General features: G+C 39.8%; 1 protein-coding gene across 1 annotated transcript in view; it reads right to left on the reverse strand.

The window, feature by feature from the left end:
- Positions 1-318: 318 nt before the first annotated feature.
- The window catches only part of Il13ra1 (interleukin 13 receptor subunit alpha 1), a 62,460-nt gene continuing 43,426 nt past the window's right edge, over positions 319-19,352 (reverse strand). The window contains exons 10-11 of the mRNA XM_006992961.4: positions 17,253-17,337; positions 319-2,782 (exon numbers count right to left, since the gene is read on the reverse strand). Of these exons, the coding sequence (XP_006993023.1) occupies positions 2,690-2,782; positions 17,253-17,337 (178 nt within the window). The 3' untranslated portion in view covers positions 319-2,689. The remainder of the gene's footprint in view (positions 2,783-17,252; positions 17,338-19,352) is intronic.

The raw sequence follows: 19,352 nt of genomic DNA on the forward strand, positions 1-19,352 counted from the left end.
TCAGGCTTGGCATCAAGCATCTTTCCCTGGTGAGGCATCTTGATGGACCACCATTAATTTTTGCAATCACAATTTGTCAAATCCTTCAGTCTCTTTAGATGATGCCTGGAATGGGTGCCCTAACAGGAAACTGATTTTATATGTATGTTTTCTTCAGAAAACTGATACAACCAAACAACAGGGAAACTGTAATACATGTTTGTTAAGATAAAGTAGCTGCCTTGGAATTGTCTTTATAATGTTTATTATTTCAACTGTAATTTTCTCTACCACCCACTCCCCACAATACTTTCCCAAAAATAAGATCAAAAGAAAGCATTTAGGTGACATACAAAAAGACAATATTTATTTTACTTTCTTATAAGAAGTTAAACAGAAAGACTCCTAGTAGCAGACATTACTAAACACATTAACATTATTTCATGTATCCCTTCAACACCCAGATTCAGAAAAAGGTTATCTGAATGAAAGAAAAGGAATGGTCCTCCTTACACTGGGTTTACTTATATGTGTAGGTGAAAACAATCCATATACCTTAGTCAAAATAATATAACGAACCTACAAGTTTCCGATATGCAATGTACTGATGTCTTTAAGAGTTCCTAAGTCCTGGAGATTACTTTTGTCCATTAAAACAAAGGAATTCCTATAATGTGCTATCCCCTTTCCCCTCTGCTATTGCAGAGAATGGAAGTAAAATATGATGTTCTTGTTCCCACGCTGCATAACTCTCGTAATGGGTGGTCTCCAGGGCATTTCCAGGCATCCTCTTCATCACCATCAAAATAGGCCAGCAGTAAAAGTGGCCCTGTGTGATGCATTTAGGTGCTTTCCTTCCCAGATTTGTGAAAATCTGCTTAAGGAGTGATTTTCCTCTTCTACAAAAAGCCAAGTCTTCTTTCCAGTGACTAGTAGGAGAAACTGAACACCTAGGATGCCTGGAGCCCAACTGCAATCTGACAACCAAAATAAAAGCACCGGGAGGAGACACCTGTGCGTCAATCACACCATGGACCCCCATTTCCTGAAATGCCACGGCACAGTGCTCCTCTACTACCACGGAAGCAAGGTTCCCCTTTGTCCCAACCTGTGGAGAGCAGGGGTTTCTTATCTTCCCTGCTTAAAAACAAAAGAGGCAAGTAGCATCATTTTATTAATATGAACTGGTAAATGCCTAAAGAATTTGTTATATAAAGTTCTTCAGTCCTTGCTAGTGATCTGTAGGTATGAGAAAGAGAAGTGGGGTACCTCTCAATGTTTTAAATTTGCAGGAAGTAGTTGGAATAGGGGGGAATATATATATGCATATATTGTGGAAATGGGACAAAATGGAAACCCAACATATGCAAAAACTGAGTACATAGTTGGAGTCCCACTTGGCTCTCTCTCAATAAAACACAGAATGGACAGAACCATTTACAGCATGGAAAATAGCCATCCTAAGGCCTATTTTGCAAACAACGAAAAACAGACACAAATCTTTTTTTTTTCCCCCTGAGCAAATAGAGCCTAAATTCTAAGCGAAGAAAAGACATCATCTCTATTAGAGAACACACAAAGAAACACCAATTGCTCAAAAACCTCAAATAATTGCAGGCTCACAGGGAAGTGCCACAATCTGTATGAATTAGTCATTGTTGTTCAGAATACTCATCTTTTACCTGAGATGAAAATTATTCCCTGCTCTACTAGAGAGTCTAAGCAAAGTTGTATCCTCAATTCCACTGCAAGTCAAAAGGCTACATGAAAGAGGATGTGGGAGTAGGCATAGCAGGGAATAAGAACAGGAGACCGGAAGTTCAAAAGTTCAAGAGTCTGGAGATAAAGAAAGTGCTAAGAAATATGGAGTCCCAATATTTCTTAATTAAGTAAACCCAGGAGTGGGGTCCCACCCCTCATACTTGAAGGTGTAGTACAAGTTAGATACATAGTCAATACTTGATTTGAGTAGCAGAAATTAAGGGGAGCATATATCTTTAGAGAGTTCTTGATTCCAACTCTAATACTAGGTCGCTCTGCCTCCACTCTCCTAAAAAACCCGGCAATGACATAAAAGGGCCTTGGTGGAGAAGTCGCCTCTGCTTTTTTTGTACATGTCATCACCATTGCCAAGATGATTTCTGGGAATTTCAAAGCAGAGGAAAATGCTATTGAAGCGGATAATGACAGTGCATTTTAATAGCCACAAACATTACTCAGTGGGCTCCCAAACAATAGGCAGCAGATTGTATCAGTTTTGTTTGCTAACTGTTCTCTGGGAATCAAGCTCAGCATTAGTGTACACACCCCAAATGAGTTTCCTCACAAGTAAAATTTCTTGATGTTATTCCACACAAAGAATACAGAGCAAGCAGAGATTCCTTAGGCAGCCATCACAACTCTTAATAAGATGAATCCATGGTCATTGCCCCCTTTTCTTTGTCCTCTAGTCTGGAGACTTGGCAAAGGATGTCTGCTTTTAAGATTCAACGAGGACAAGAAGGACTCCGCTTTCTCCTTGAAGAGCTCCATGTGTTTGGATTTGTCAGTGCAAGGCTGACATCAAAACCCGCGGCTCTTAAGAGCTGACTGTTTTTCAAGGGTCTAGTAGTTTCAGTTTCTATTTAACAAGTCCTCGGATAACAAGTGGAGAATGCAATGAATCTGCACAAGGTCACATTGAGAGAAAGAAAGCAATCAATTATCCCCATCACTGAGACACTTTCTTCAGGTTTTCTATCAGCACTACAGAATCCGTTTCTTCTCTGGACTGCTTCTCATGGATGTCATACTTCTTCCAGTGCTGCAAAGAAGAACACAAACACACACAGTGACTCTTCTCGACACTAGTCTCTCCCTGGGCACTTTAAAGTTGGCATGAACAAGAACCATAAGTGCAATGTTTTCCTGGTTTGGGTTTTTAAATCTAAGAATGCTCATCTAGTTGGACAATTAACAAAGTCAAGCAATCAAGAACTAACATTAAACACAGGAAAAGCATAGGACTGTTACATAATGGTTAATGGCTGTCTGAAGAGATAAAAATGTAGGTATTTTCAAGACTAGAAACAGTCGTTTGGAGATGAACAAAAGGGTAGCCTACTTTTCTAACTGTTTCACTTGGGATTTTATTTTTTTGACCACTGCTCCAGAAACATCAGAGGCTCACAAAAGCCAATTAACATCTAGTGAACAAGACACTGGATATCCAGAAAGTCTTAGTCTCAAAAACCTGTGAAAGGCTCTATACTAACACCTTCCTTTAGCATCATTTGCCAGACAGACCTTGTTTGCTAGACATTATGTATAATGGACTCATTATATACAGCTTCTCCTGAATGGGATCAAGCATGTCTTTCATGGCCAACATTCTGGTCCTATGTTTGTTTGTTTTTTTTGTTTTTGTTTTTTATTTTTTTTTATTTGTCAGTCTGGGGAAACCGTGAAATCTAAACTCAGTTCTCTCATCTGTAAAATAAAGTTGTTAGAGAAAACTAGAGGTGGGGAAACTATGAGGCATGGGCCAATCTAGCTGACGACCCGTTTGAAGAAGTGAAGTTTTATTGAAATATAACCATTTGTTTCTGTATTGCCTATGGCTGGTTTCATGCTATAAGGTTTAAATTGTTACAAAGAGTGAACAAGAACAATTCTTTGCAGAAATAAAACCACACCACTCTCTGCACAAGGATGATGTGTAGGCTCCCTTTCTCCTTTGGTGGTCCATAGTTCTTTAAGCTCACGGGAAGAAATGGAAGTCAGAGAAACAGAAACAAGAACAGCCTGTTCAGCTGTGGCAGCCTGTGGCACTGCAGAAATATGGACCATGTAGCGTTAGTGTATAGAGCTAAAAGCTGGGAGATCCTGCTTAAAATAGTCATTTTTTTCCTAAATAAAATATTTAACCCTAACGTATCTAACAGAGTCGCTACAGTTAAAACTATTGACAAGTGCAAGTGCTGGTGTGGATGCATAGACTTTGGATCTTTCACATATTGTTGGTGGGAATGCAAAACAGTAGTCACTATGTGAAACAGCCTTGTGTTTGTGTGTAAATCTAAACACACACTTCACACATGACCCCAAAGTCCTGCTCCTTTGTACTTACCCAGAAGAAATGAAAACACGACCATACAGAGACTTCTACATGAACATTTACAGTGCCTAAACTCATAACAGTGCAACTAGATATAGCCCTGATGTCCTCACCTAAGTGAACATTTAAATAAACCATGGAGTAATTCTTAGCAATAGACAGAAGTAAACTGTTGACACATGCAACAATATGAGTATTTCCCTAATGCATTATTAGTAAGTGAGAGACGCCATACTCAGAAATCTATGTGTCCTAGGATTCCATTTATATGATACTATGGAAAGGGAAAAATTATGGGGACAGAAAACAGATCAGTGGTTGCAAGAGTCTTCAGCAATGCTTCTCAACCTTCCTAATGCTGTGACCCTTTAATACAGCTCCTCGTGTTGTAATGACCCCCAACCATGAAATTATTTCCATTACTACTTCATAACTGTAATTCTGCTATTGTTGTGAATTGTAATGTAAATATCTAACATGCAGGATATCTGTGAGCCCTGTGAAAGGGTTGTTAGACTCCCAAAGGGGTCAAGCTCCACAGGTTGAGAACCACTTGTCTAGAGTGAGGGATGGAACTAACTCCAAAGGGGTATGTCAGGAAATGACAGAAATATTCTATATTTCTACTGGAGTGGTGACTACCAAATTGCATCCATTTGCTAAAATTCTTCTAAGTGAACACTTAAAAAGAATCTATCTTGTTATTTATAAGTTGTACTTCCAAAAATTCTATATTTTAAAAAAATGTGAAATGTGCAGACTTCTAAGAAAAACAATCTGAAAAATTAGATGACCTTAAAACAACGGTTTACTCAATAAATGGCACTATGCCAAGTGGCTAAGCATTTGAAAAACAAAGTTAATCCCTCTCTCATAGACTACATCAATAAAGCCTTGATGGAGTAAAGCCCTGAATATAAAAAACAAAGTCAACTAAACACACAGGGGAACAGCTATGTAAGTTTCCCATGATATAGGCTTCCTGCACACAAAAGATGATTATTTGATTTTTTTTTCCTGGAGCTGAGGATGAACCCAGGGCCTTGCGTGCTCTACCACTGAGCTAAATCCCCAACCTCTAAGATGATTATTTGAAAGGTGGTTTTACTGCAGAAAAAAAGGAAAAACCATTTGTATGTAATTAATCACCATAAATATAATAAAAAGGCAACAATGGCTGACAAGCCAAAGGATTAATATTTTATATATGAGGTAGAGAAATTGTTGAGTTGGTAGAGTGCTTGCCTTGCATGAATCAGGCCCTGGGTCCCATCGTCAATGGTGCAAAAACAAAGCCTGATATATAAAGAACCTTGAAAACCACCAAGGAAAAGAGAAATATTGTAGCAGATAAAAGGGCAAGGAACAAGAATTTCACAAAACACATGACTTAAGCCAATGCCCCAACGAAATATACAAAATTGGTTGTATAAAATTTCCTCGCCTATCAAAACACCCACTGATTTTTAAAACATTACTTAACAACATGTTGAAAAAAGTGTGTCCAAACAAGTATTTGAATCCTAATAGTGGCAAATCTAGAGATTTGTATACCCTAGTTTTCATATCTACTTCCTGTGAATATAATTGTTTGAATTCTCATGTTTTGCTTAGGTAATACGGATATTTCATTTAGCAACATATGTTATAAATTCTCATAAATTGGCATAACAGAGCTTTCATTTTCTTTAACCTCTAAAAACAATTTCATGCATGAATACACTTCATTCAAGCCATACGACCTCCCTGGATAATAATTTGTCGCTTCAAATCTGCAAATTTGCAAACTAAAAGCTACTGGAGGAGCAGTTCTCTAGTATAGCACTTATCGATCTTGTGCAAGGTTCCTTCCCCAGCATTCAGAGACAGAGACAGAGAGATAGAGAGACACACACACACACACATACACACACACAGAGAGAGGGGGGGAGGGAGGGAGGGAGGGAGGGAGAGAGAGAGAGAGAGAGAGAGAGAGAGAGAGAGAGAGAGAGAGAGAGAGAGATCCAAATTCTATTTTTAGACAAAAACAAGCGGCAGTTGGCAGGATTTGGCTCATAGTTTGTAGTTTGCAGAGATATGATGGCAAGAAGGTGGTTTGTGGCAGCATGGTATGGTATTTGTCTCTCTCCAAATGCAATCATTTAAAAAAGAAGTAGGAAAGACAAGCAGAGTAAATAGGAAAGCAAAAACAAACAAACAAATAAATAAAATTCACTAACCAACTTTACAGCTAACCTAGATGAAAAAGAATTCGTCATAAACCCAAATATGGGTTGATGGGGACAAACAAGTGATGGTTGAGACAAAAATGATAAACAGCTGTGGAAGAATATACAGAAAGACTCAACATGGTATCCAAGAGATCTGAGAAGGCGGTGGGAACTCAAACATCAGTGAGCTAATTTCGGAACATATTCTGAGAATGCAAAGAGTCCGCTAACTCACAACAAGTCCATGGTCGAGACAGAAGTTGCACTCTGGGAAGAGACTATGGGAATAGACTCCAACTGATTGGCAGGGCAGGGCAAAGAAATGGCTAAAAAGAAAGAAAATCCAGATAAATCTAGAGATGGAGGGGAGGGAAGAAGGGATGGAGGAAGAAGTTGTAAAAAGGAGAAAAGGCCAGGTGTCGCGGCACACGTGGGAAGCAGAGGTCGAAGGAAAAGTGGAGGCTCGAGGCTGCAGAGTCAGGAGCAGGCATCTCAGGGCTGCTCAGTGAGAATGACTCGCACCACTGCCGAGACAGAAAGGAGGCAAGATGTCAAAAGTCACTCATTCTAACCTCCAAAATTTCTCAAAGCAATACAAGAGGGGGCTGTATAGTCAGGAAATTAGGAAAACGGGCCCAAGTGAAGCCTCTTTCTTTAAGTTTAGGAAACTAATTTCACATAAAAATGAGCAACAGAATAATATCCTCACAGAATTAAAAGTTGTCAGAAATATGCCCATGAAAACTATACCCTAATATTTCAAAAATTTTATGAAGAAAAATTTACACAGAATAAGAAATTATAAATCCCGTGAAAGAATGTATAAAAATTCAGAACAAGAGGGAATTCAGAAATTAGATGAAAAAATTCAGTAAGGAATTAGAAATAACGGAAAATAATAATTTCATTTCAGAAATGAAGACTAAGCTAGAGGGAACATGAGTGAGTAAACACAACCAGTCATTAGATAATGTTTTCAGAGCAATGGAGGGTGAGATGGGGGATTTATACAATTATCAAGGAGGGTGTGACAGATACGGAAGACAAAGAGAACAAGAGTGGAAGAGGTTAGAGACCCTCATACAAAATGCTTGAGAATCAAAGTGCTTGGAGTTTGGGAAAGGTTTTCAAAATTGGGATATACTGTGCATGAGACCCAAGTCTTAACTCAAATTCCTTCATATTTCACATATACTAAATAGTCATAACTCAAGATAATGTTACATGGCACATTAAAGTTTTGTGCATAAAACACAGTTCTAGGAAGTAGAATTTTCCATTTGTGGCATCATATTGACCCTCATATCAGTTCAGATTTTCCAGCATTCTAGATTTTAGATTTTTAGTTTAGAGGTGTTCAACCTGTACCTGAGAAAAATCAACCCAGAATGACCAATATCAAGAATGGTTCTGGTAAGGCCGGGCGGTGGTGGCGCACGCCTTTAATCCCAGCACTCGGGAGGCAGAGGCAGGCGGATCTTTGGGAGTTCGAGGCCAGCCTGGGCTACCAAGTGAGTTCCAGGAAAGGCGCAAAGCTACACAGAGAAACCCTGTCTCGGGGAAAAAAAAAAAAAAAAAAGGAAAAAAAAAAAAAAAGAATGGTTCTGGTAAGATTATTGAATTTTGTGGGGAAAATATTTTGAAAATCCAGGGAGGGAAACTCAAATATTTTAATATGGAAATAATATTATACTGTAAGATTCTTTAACAATATTTTATACCAGAAGATAAGGTATGAACACATTTAAGATAGTCAAAGCAGGCAGAGTCTACCAGGTCGATCTCAGTCCTCGGGGGAGGCTTTGCCCTGGAGGAGGTGGGAATGGGGGGGTGGGCTGGGGGGAAGGGAAAGGGGGCAGGAAGGGGGAGAACAAGGGAATCTGTGGCTGTTATGTAGAACTGAATGGTATTGTAAAATAAAATAAAATTAAATTAAAAAAAACGATAGTCAAAGCAGGACGTGGGGGGGGTTGTTGCTTTGGGGTTTTTTTTTTGTTTGTTTGTTTGTTTGTTTGTTTTTGGTTTTTCTGAGACAGGGTTTCTCTGTGTAGCTTTGTGCCTTTCCTGGGACTCACTTGGTAGCCCAGGCTGGCCTCGAACTCACAGAGATCCGCCTGGCTCTGCCTCCCGAGTGCTGGGATTAAAGGCGTGCGCCGCCGCCGCCCGGCTTTGTTTTGTTTTTAAAGAATTTCTTACACACGCTATCACAAGCACCGTGAGTTCATGTGTGCAGCTGCCCTGCTATGTCTGGAAGACAGTTTCCTTTTGATCACCCATCATCAGCTCTTGCATTTTGTTTTTGTTTTTGTTTTTTGGTTTTTCAAGACAGGGTTTCTCTGTGTAGCTTTGGAGCCTGTCCTGGGACTCACTCTGTAGACCAGGCTGGCCTCGAACTCACAAAGATCCGCCTGCCTCTGCCTCCCGATTGCTGGGATTAAAGGCGTGCGCCACCACCACCCGGCCATCTCTTGCAATCTTTCTACCCTCTCCTCCACAATGATCCTTGAGCATTGGTAGTCCAGACCCAGAAAGGCCCACATCACATGTTTTCTCCCATCTGTGGATGTTAGCTTTGCATCTTCACATATGTGTGTTTCATTTGGAATACCCATAAAGGTCAGGAAATTACTAACCATCTATGGGAAATGACATTAAAGGGAAAGGAGACAGAATGCACTAGTATAAAGGGTTTAAAATTAATAATGGGACAGGAAGGGTTACTGTGGGTAGGGGGTGGGAAAACAGGCTAAAGGAAGGAGTACATGGCGGGAAATTAACACTATAGACGTTCAGAAAGGGTCATAACCTACTACTGTAGAAGCTTCCTAAAATATATACATACACAGTGCTGTGTTGGATAAGAAGAAAAGCAATTTGGAAGTCACTAGTGATGGCTCATAACTATAATCTCAATGCTCAGGGGACTGAGGCAGGATGATTGCTAGGGATTCTAGGCCACCCTGGGCTATATAGGGAGGTGAAAGGCAGCCTGGGCTGAGAAGAGATCCTGTGTCATACACACACACACACACCCCAAAACATTAAAAAAATTGTTTCAATAAAGTGATACTGGATCACAAACAATCTGTAGGGACAATCTTTTCAATTGACTTTTTTATTCCAAAAAACTTGGATAGCTCTTTTTAAAAAATTAGATTCATTTTAATTTTATATGTCTGTTTTGCTTGCCTATATGTTGCGTGCACCATATATGTGTCTGGTGCCTGTAGAGGCCAGAAGAGGACATTGGATCCCCCTGGAACTGGAGTTTCAGAAAGTTGTGAGATTATGCCATGTGGGTGCTGGGAACCAAATCCAGGTCCTCTGCAAGAGCAACAAGTGCTCTTAATCTATGAGCATCTCTCCAGCCCTCATACTCTTAAAATGTTTTACTGACTAATTTTATTCTTTGACAGTTTCATACATGTATATATGAAGGAAGGACTCAGGAGTTCTTAGCCCTCCCACTGCTTACTATTTCCTACTGATAGATTCATGAAGAGGGGGAGAGTCATTGATTTTTAACTGGACACTCACTGGTGACCCTGTCATGCTCCAATGTATGGTCCCAATCCAGTGGTCACACAGATGGCCCTGGTTAATCTAAATAGGTCACAAAACAAACCCAAAACATGAATCCAGGAAAGGGAACGATGGGGAAACGAGGGAGTGGAGTTGATTGAGATGGGAAGGAGTGTGGGAGGCTGTAGGGGGCTAACTGCAATACAGAATACATGGGGTGACTATAATACAGAATACATTCTATACTCTCTTTTTTAACCCTTTATCAGCACCATGGCCTTTCTCTTAGCACAGCATGTAATATGCCCACATAAAGGAGAAAGAACGAACACAAAGGCTTTCATCTAGTATTCAATTTTATGAATTTTATGCCAGCCCAATTTGAAAACCCATAAAATTATCAGTCCACAATTCAATCCTTAATCTGCCATTTAAAATAAAAGAAACAGGCCATCAACAATAGAATAGTGGTCAAAGAGGAAAAACATCATTGGTTTTTGTATTGTTAAGCAATAAATTCGGGAGCATTATGGAACATCAAGTCTCAATTTACCATTATTTTCAAGTTTGATTACAGTGTTTCCCACAGTGTCTAGCGAAGTGAAGTAAGTTTCTAAGCATCTAAGCACCATATAAAAACACTGGTCTCTTGGACACAAATGAACCTATTTCATGCCCCAGTCTTCTTCAGAGCAATAGTAAAAAAAAAAAACAACAACAAAAAAAAACAAAAGGCTGAACAGTACAAATTGGAGATCCCCACACCTAAGAGCACTGTGAATGTGTCATAAAAGGGGCTAATTTGAAACCATTTGTGGTGGCTATTAACCCAACTCCTCATTTTATAAACCAATAAAGGAAAGAAATAAGCATGCATTCTACCCTTTTAGCAGGAATTGAGTTTCAGAACAGCCCAAGAGACTAGCAGACAACCAAAAAGCAATGCTTTACAGAAAGGTGCAGATTTATGCACGTAGCTGAAAGGACAAAATGCGGAAACTGCCCTTTAACAACACCTAAAGGTTGAGTAAAGCAACAATATCTGCTGGTGTAAAAAGCATTAGGTGAAGGTTTGGCAGGGTGCTGCACAATACTCAACAAAGTATCTCCAATGGCACAGGTCGGGGATGCAGGGGCAGAGTGGGGGAATGTAGGTAAACTGAGGGAGTATGCTGTTCTCGTCTTAAATACAGTGGTCATTCTTAGCCTCACTAAAGGTGGGATAATTGGATGCTATCGATCTCTAAACAAATGGGACAACTGGAAAAATCCGGGCAGGGCCTGAGCCTTAGATCATATTAGGAATTCTTAATCTTTAAAGCACCATGGTGCTGTCTTGGCTGTAGAGGAGAGCATCCTTTGTTTTTCAAAAGACATATACTGAAGTAAAAAAATTAAACATTTGGAAGTTTAAAAGCTACCTTGTGATTGGGCATGGAAAACTGGCAGAGCACAGTTGCCTGCCGAGAAGTGTGGGAAGAACAGTGTGATTTTTCTTTTTAATAGATACAAGCAACACAGATTCAGAAGAGAAACAACTCCCTCTGCAGTCCCCTCCCCCACCCCTGAATGTGGCCCGCAGCCCAATTAGTCACATGGAAAGGCTAATAGCAAAGCAACAGGAAGCACTGTTGGCCAAACTGTTACTACGGTGACGAACAAAACAACATGAAAACACTAGAAACCTTAAGGAAAACTACACTGAAGATTGATTTGTGGCCACATCTAAATACGTTTTTAAAGCAGCGTTATCGATGTGGAAGTAATGAGTGTTTAAAAATCATATGGCTTCTTTCTTCAGATTAGGGTTGACATCTTTGGGATACTTGGGTCTCATCCAGGTTTACTAGTCACTCCGCTACCTTTGGAGACGTCTCGGTGCCCCCCAAAGTCCCCATCTCTAAAGTCAGGGTGTTAAAAGAGAATCTAGGATTTTGGAAATTTGTAATTAAAGGCAAGAATTGGGCATATAAACATGTGTCTCATCAAACAGCATCTAAAATCATGTTTATTCTGTGAATAAATGATTCTAGCTGTGTTTCTATTGCACGTACATCACTTTGTGAAGACTACTTCTGTGTAAAGAAAGCAGACTATGGGGTCTATGAGATGGGCTCAGGGGGTGCTGGCTCTCGCTACTCAAGCCCAGAGGCCTGAGTTCAACCCCTAGAACCCACATAATACTAAAAGGAGAGAACTAACTTCCCAAAGTTGTCCAACTGCCACATGTACATCCTCCCCCAACATACACATAGTTTTTTTTTAGAAAAGCAGATTACTTATTTGCTTAAAAGCAGACAGAAAATTGTTCCCTGACCCTTGCCCATATGTGGCATTATTTTATTATACTTTTAGTCTGAAAAACCTGATTTTGTTTAATGATCTGCAGCCATCATGGGTGAAAATGTACACGCTTTCAGTGGTCCATCTTGTCAATGTATCTAGCTCACGAAATTACAGAATTATCTGACTCATCGGGACAAAAACAACATATTATCCTCTAGACAGCAAATTGAAAAATCCCCGGCAATTTTCTTGTCTCTGAAAAAGATAATTGATCTGATTTTTGCCGTCAGTGTTGCTATCATTCACTCTATCACCCAGAACTGAAAACTTACAATTATTTTCTATTCTCCCTACCTTTCATCACCCACACAGAGTCACCAAGTCAGAGTGCATTCCTTTAATAATGTGTCCTATTATCAGTCTCCTCTGCCACCATGGAAGTCCAAGGCTCCATTATCTCCCAAACCTGGATGACTACAATAGTCTTCCTCCTCATTAATGGCTTGTACATGGTTTCTTTCATTGTAAAAGTAATACATGCTTATTATAGGCAATTTGAAAATTTCAGGGAGTTAGACAGAGAATATCAGCTACCCATAATCCCTCTGACCCAGTTCCTTCCACTCATTGTTCTATGTGTATCTAATATAGTTCTCTAAAAACTAGGATTGTGATTTACTAGATATTTATAATTTATTTTGTACTCTGATAAGTGGGATTTTCTTTCTTCTTTTCTTTTGAGATACTATTCTTTGAAACTTAACTTTTTAAAAAAATAAAGATGTTATTCCATATCTGTCTGTAGGTAGAAAGCCTGACTGCGGCCATCTTAGTTTATAAGTAAACTGTTCTTCTGCCTGAAAGCTGTTAACTTTTCATTATCCTTAGACAGGATACACTCCCAGTTCACTTTAGATGCTTTATCAAACTTTTCTGACACTTGGGCAGCCATACATGAGAATCAAATATTTCATCTGCACATTGGAAATTATATTATTTCATTAATTTTGCTTCTCATTTATCTGTTAAATTTTAATGTCATTATTTATATGTTAATTCCCTCAATTTATCTACTAATTCTCTTACTATTTTCCTTATAGTATATTTTTGTTCTAGAAAATAAAATCAATTCTTAATTGTTGGCAACTCACTGGGTTCTAGGTTTTCATATTAGAACAAAATGATGCATGGGTCATTCTTGTGATATTGTTTGGTTATTCCCTGAATATGTATTTCCAAGAGCATAATTTATGTAAGCAAAGGTGCTTATTATATTGTTGTTGTCAAGAAAGGACACACAGGTTAAACATCCCTGATTCAAAAACCCAAATTCTGAAATGTGCCAAAACCTGAAACTGTTTACACAGTGATATGATGCTTTAAAGTTTCTGGATTTTGTCTGGGTGTGGTATTATATGCCTTTAATCCTAACACTAAGGAAGTAGGGCAGATGGATCTCCATGAGTTCAAGGCTAGCCTGGTCTACCTAGAGAGTTCTAGGCTAGTCAAGGCTACATAGTGAGACCCTGTCAATAAAAAGTTCTGAAGTTTGGATTTCCGATTTTCATATCAAACAGTAAAGTCTATGTAATATTCCAAAGTCTGAAAAAATATTTTTGTTCTCAAGCACTTTAGACAAGGGACACTCAACCTGTATGTAGGGCCACTAGCACTACATGACAAGTGCCACTTTCTTACCAACTTGTTAAGAACCAGATACTGTTTCTTTTTAGAAATGCATTAGTGTATACCGTGTCTTAGTGGCTTTTCTATTGCTGCAAAGAGACACCATGACCAAAGCAACTCACAGAAGAAAGAGTTTAGCGGAGGCTTACAGTTCCAGAGGGTTAGAGTCATTGACCATCATGTGGGGGAGCACGGCAGCAGACAGGTAGGCAGGCTCGGCACTGGGGCAGTAGCCAAGAGCTCATATCACAAGCATGAGGCAGAGTTAACTGAGCCTGGTGTGGGCTTGGGAAACCCAAATACAACCTCCACAACAAGGCCACACCTCATAATCCCTCTCAAACAGTTCCACCATCTAGGGACTGAGTATTCAAACATATGAGCCTATGGAGACCATTTTCATTCGAACTACCACATGACTCATCAATGCTTTGGTTGGCATGTGCTGTGCATTTGGTGTTTGCCCACAGACACTGGGCATTTGCACGGTGGCATTTTAGCTAGTCTCCATTTTTCTGAGAAGAGGAGCAAACTCAAATGTCTTTCCACGACCTGGCATTGAGGCCAATGTGTAACAGCATAGTGGAACTGGAAATGGCAGAGTGGGGGTGAATGGGAGAGTGCATGCTCTGCTACTATTCCAAATGGAAGGACTGTAAGCAGGTCACACAGGGCAAACCAAAACATCCACTGCTGCAAAGCAGGCCTACTTCCAGTTTGATGCCATGCATGTACTTCCTTTCTCTAATCCATCCTCTGATACCTTCTCACTGCATGCTATTCATAATTTGATCCCGAGTCTTTTTCGCCTAACTCTTCTCCTGTCAAACCAACTTGTAGAAGGCAATGAGGTACTCGAGGACAAGCATTCTATCATACAAAAAGTAATGAAGCACAGGGAAAAAAAAGCAAGGGACCTCTAGAATCTCACTTCCAACCAGCTGTGTGACTATAGCCAAGTTTCTAGATCTCACTGAGTCTCTAGTTTCTCATGTGGAAAAATGATACTAACAGTACTGTCTAACAGTATTGTTTTCTCACTGCTGTGATAAAATTCTCCACACAAAAGCAACTTAATGGAGAAAGTGTTATTCTAGCTCACAGCTCAAAGTACAGTCCATCATAGCAGAGAAATCAAGGGAATAGGAGCTTGAAGCAGCTGATCACCTCACATCTGCAAACAGAAACAGATGAATGCATGCTAATGCTCAGCTTGCTTTCTCTACCTTATACAGTCCAGGATCCACTGCCTAGGAAATGGTCTCATCCACAGTTAAAACGAGCCTTCTCGAATCAATTAATATAATCACGATAATACCCCACTGGCATGTCCAAAGGCCTATCTCTCAGGTGATCCTAGATTCCATTAGGTCGACAGCACAAACCATCACAAACACCTACACCATAGGGTGGTTCTGAGGATTCAATAAGGTAACATAGGCCAAGCACTCACTGCCCTCCCTGACATACAGTAGATGCTCAATAACTGCTTGCAGCATCTATTAGAGTAGTTGTTGAAATGAAGAATATGGTATACAGGTTGTTTTTACCAGGACAGGAATCACCTACTGCCTCTTTTTAAATATGCAGATTTGTAGGACTCGCTCCCAACTTGTTGCCAGAATTTCTGGAGACAGAGCCCAGGAACTTGTGCTTCTTACAAGAATACTAGTTGACTATGATTCAACTAGAGCTAAAGGACCACTAGTTGCCACACTAACCTTACCCATGCTATACAATCTCTCTTGTAGACTGCTGGACCTACCTCCTCAGCAGTACCCTGGCCTGGGCATTACCACTCTCTACAAAAGTGATCTCCTTTTAAAAAAATTAAAGTGCTCCACAAGAATCCTTCTCTGATAGCCTGTCAGCCTCCCTACTTCCTGTCCCTAGCCGAATAGCATCATTGCCAGTATGAGTAATCTGTTATTATGAGAGCCAACAATAAATTCATATTATTGTCAAAATCACTACTCGTTGCTAACATGCATTAAGCATGTCTAAAGTGTGAGGCATGCTAACTAGTTTTTATTGTTATTGTGCTCTATATGGATTTAATCCACATGAGACAGGTGCTACTCCTACTACCACTTTATAAATGGGAAAACCAAGTTACAGAAAGGCTAAGCAAGTGACCTAAGGTCAAAAAGACAGTAAATGACACAGTGGATATCTGAATCCAGACATTGTGACTCCAGAACCCAGGCTATTATCTAGTACACTACAGTGCTTCTCTAAATGAACTGCCCTATGCCTGTTATTACTAATTTAGGCTATCTACAGTGCTATTAATATTTATTTCATACATGTTCTTCATTATCTCATTAGAGTAAATGCATTTATCACAGAAACCTCAAACTCTTGTGTTCCCACGTCTTAAGTCTCCACCCATAGGGTGTAGCATGAAAGTCTGCAGGAAACCAACAGTTGGGGTGGGTCTGTTCTCTTTCTATGTGCTTAGGGTCCAGCTTTCTAATGAAACTGTATGAATCAAGTACATCGTAACTATTAACCCTATCTATATTTACCTCATCAACATTTAAAAAGTATCTAAAAGTTGAAGGCTGCCCATTAGGTTATTTTTCCAAAGAAGGCTCTTCCTCCTGTGTGTTTAGACCTCATTCCTCAAAAAGACAACAGAGTCCAGCGACCTGAGACAGACAGGGTGTTCTGAAAATTTCTTAGCTTGTATGCTTGGCCAGATATCCAATATTTTAAATCAACTCTTTCATCGTTTAGATCACATGTAGTCTAAAATAACCAAGTTTGGTCTGGGGAGGTGGCTCATTAGATGAGACAATTTGCTGAGTAAACATGAGGATCTGAGTTTGAAACATAAACATCCATTTAAAAAAAATGGGCATGGCTGATGATGCGTGTAACCCCAGTGCTGTGGAGGGCAGAGACAGGGGGATCACCTGTTGCCCACCAGCCTCACTTCAGGTTCAGTGGTGATCCCTTTTGCAAAGGTATAAGGCAGAGATTGATAGAGTAAGCCCCCCTCCCAAAATCTTCCTCTGGCCTCAACATGTGCAACTCCCCCAACAAATGCATGTATACATACAATGACCAATCTGAAGAATTCTGATACATGATACAAAATGTTAAACCTTGAAAACATGATGCTAAATAAAACAAACCAAACTCAGTGAGACAAATATTGCATGATTCCACATATATGAGATAACCTAGAATAGACAGATACACAGAGCAGAACACAGAATAGTAGTTGCTGGGGGGAGGGAAGGATAAGAGAACAAGAAGTTAGTGTTTGGTGAGGTACAGTTTCCGCCAAGGATGATGAGCAAGATCTAGAAGTAGATACTGATGGTGGTTATAAAACACAGAAAATGTGTTGGAGGGTACTGAACTATATACTTAAAATGGTTGGAATAATCAATTTCACATTATGTGCACCATATGTTTTCCAAATTTCATACCCTATTACAATCCCCCATGGAGGCAGTGCTTACCAGGGTGTCATCATTCTGGTCTCCAAACATTTCTTTAAAAATCTTGCCAGGATCAGGAATTGGAGGAAATATAATGATCTTGAGCCTTTAAGAAAAGAGATTTTTTTTATCAGACCTTCTAGTGCATGAGTCTCTCACCTAAAAGACAGCTATATAAAAAATAGGCATGCAAAAGTCACAGTACACAAGTCACTTTTAGTAAGCCACCTTTAGTAATGAGGGAATTGTGAAAAACATGTTTAAATGGCTATGGGAAATCAGTGTCCTAAGAGTACCAAATCTGCATAGAGGAAATAAGGCACCAACTTAAATTACTTATATAGCTTAAAAATAATGAGGGCTGGGCACGGTGACACCCATCTTTAATCCCAGCACTCAGAAGGCAGAAGTGGGTGGATCTCTGTGAGTTCAAGGCCAGCCTGGTCTACATAGAGAATTCCAGACCAGCCATGGCTACATTGTGAGGTCCTGTCTCAAAATTAAAATAAAATAATGGGGGATAATTTCAACAGATAAGAAGTTTTCTTTTTATAATTTTGAGAGTATATATATTAGTCTAATGGCACAGACCTGTAACCTCAGCTACTCAGGAGCTTGAGTCAGGAGGGTCGTTAAGTTCAAATCCTGCCTGAGCTATAGAGTAAGTTTAAGGCCAGCCTAAGTAACTTAGAGCCTGTCTTAATAAGAAGTGGGTTGGGGGTATGGCTTAGTGGTTAGAGTGCTTGCTTACAGCACATTCAAGAGCTTAGGTTCAATGCTCAGCACTGTGAAAAAAATCTCTTGTTTTTTTGTTGCTATTTTTTGTTTGTTTGGCTGTTTGGTTTTTGCCTTTAACAACATCTCATGTTGCTCAAGCTGTCCACAAACTTGATATACAGCTCAGGCTGGCCTTGAACTCCTGATTCTTTTGTCTGTACCTCCCAAGTGCTAGGATTACAGGCATGCACCACTTCACACAGCCAAAATCTGATCATTCTTTACTGCTCCCAATTTTTCAATCCCAGTGATACACACATGCCAGACAAGTGGGCTTCTGCCTAGGCACATCCTCAGGCCCCTCCTCTCCTCTCTTTCTTGTGGGCCTGCCTCACCTCTCAGGGTGTGTCTCCAGGTGTACCCTATGGTTTTGTCCTATGTCTTCCTGAATCTCCGTCTAAGTGCTTGCTTTAGTCAGTTTAAACCTATTCCATGACATGACTCCCCAAATGTCATCTCTACCTTAGAGCTCTTCCTTAAAGTCCAGGTCCATGTATACTTCTGTCTACTGTTCACATCTACTTGGATACTTAGTAGGCATCTCTAACAATGACTTAAAAACTGAAATCCTGCCCTTTCTCTCAAAAGTAGCTCTCCTCATAGTTTTTTCCTATTTTGAGAAATGTCACTGACACTCAGCTGTTCAAGGCCAAACTCTGGAATGTTTAATTTCCCTCGTTCCCTAATACCTCATAAGTTATTAGCCATCATCAATTCTTGTTAATTTGGGCATTCAAAATATATCCCACACTGATCTAACCACTTCTTCCTCTGTGCCTAAACCTCTAGTACAGATCGCTTTCAATATGTCTTTAACCCCAGCACTCAGGAGACAGAGACAAATGGATCTCTGTGAGTTCAAAGCCAGCCTGATCTACAAAAACAATTCCAGGCCAGCCAAGGCAACATAGTAAGAACCTGTCTCAAAACAAAAAAAATAAACAAACAACCAAAAAAACAAAAAAATACAGACTGTTCTTTCATGCTTCCTTCCAGACATTAATGCCCTTTATCTAACATACCTGCTTTTACTCTTGCCCAAACAAAGTCTTTAATAGTGATATTATCCTATACATAACAGTACATCAGACCACACAAATCCTCTGCTTAGGGTATTCCAAGGTCTCTTACCATACCTACCTGGTCCTATCTGAAAGCTTCTCCAGCCTCATCTCTGGCCACTCTCCCTCACCCTGTCTCTTCTAGCCACACATGACAAGTTTCATTTCAGGCCCTGAGTCTTGGTACTTGTTTTTCCCTTGGTCTGGACAAATATTTGAATGGCTCATGCCTTTATTTTATGAGTCTATCATTAAATGATCATCTTCTTGGAGAGGACGTCAC

Source organism: Peromyscus maniculatus, chromosome X (genome assembly GCF_049852395.1).
Source record: "Peromyscus maniculatus bairdii isolate BWxNUB_F1_BW_parent chromosome X, HU_Pman_BW_mat_3.1, whole genome shotgun sequence".
NCBI lineage: Eukaryota > Metazoa > Chordata > Mammalia > Rodentia > Cricetidae > Peromyscus > Peromyscus maniculatus.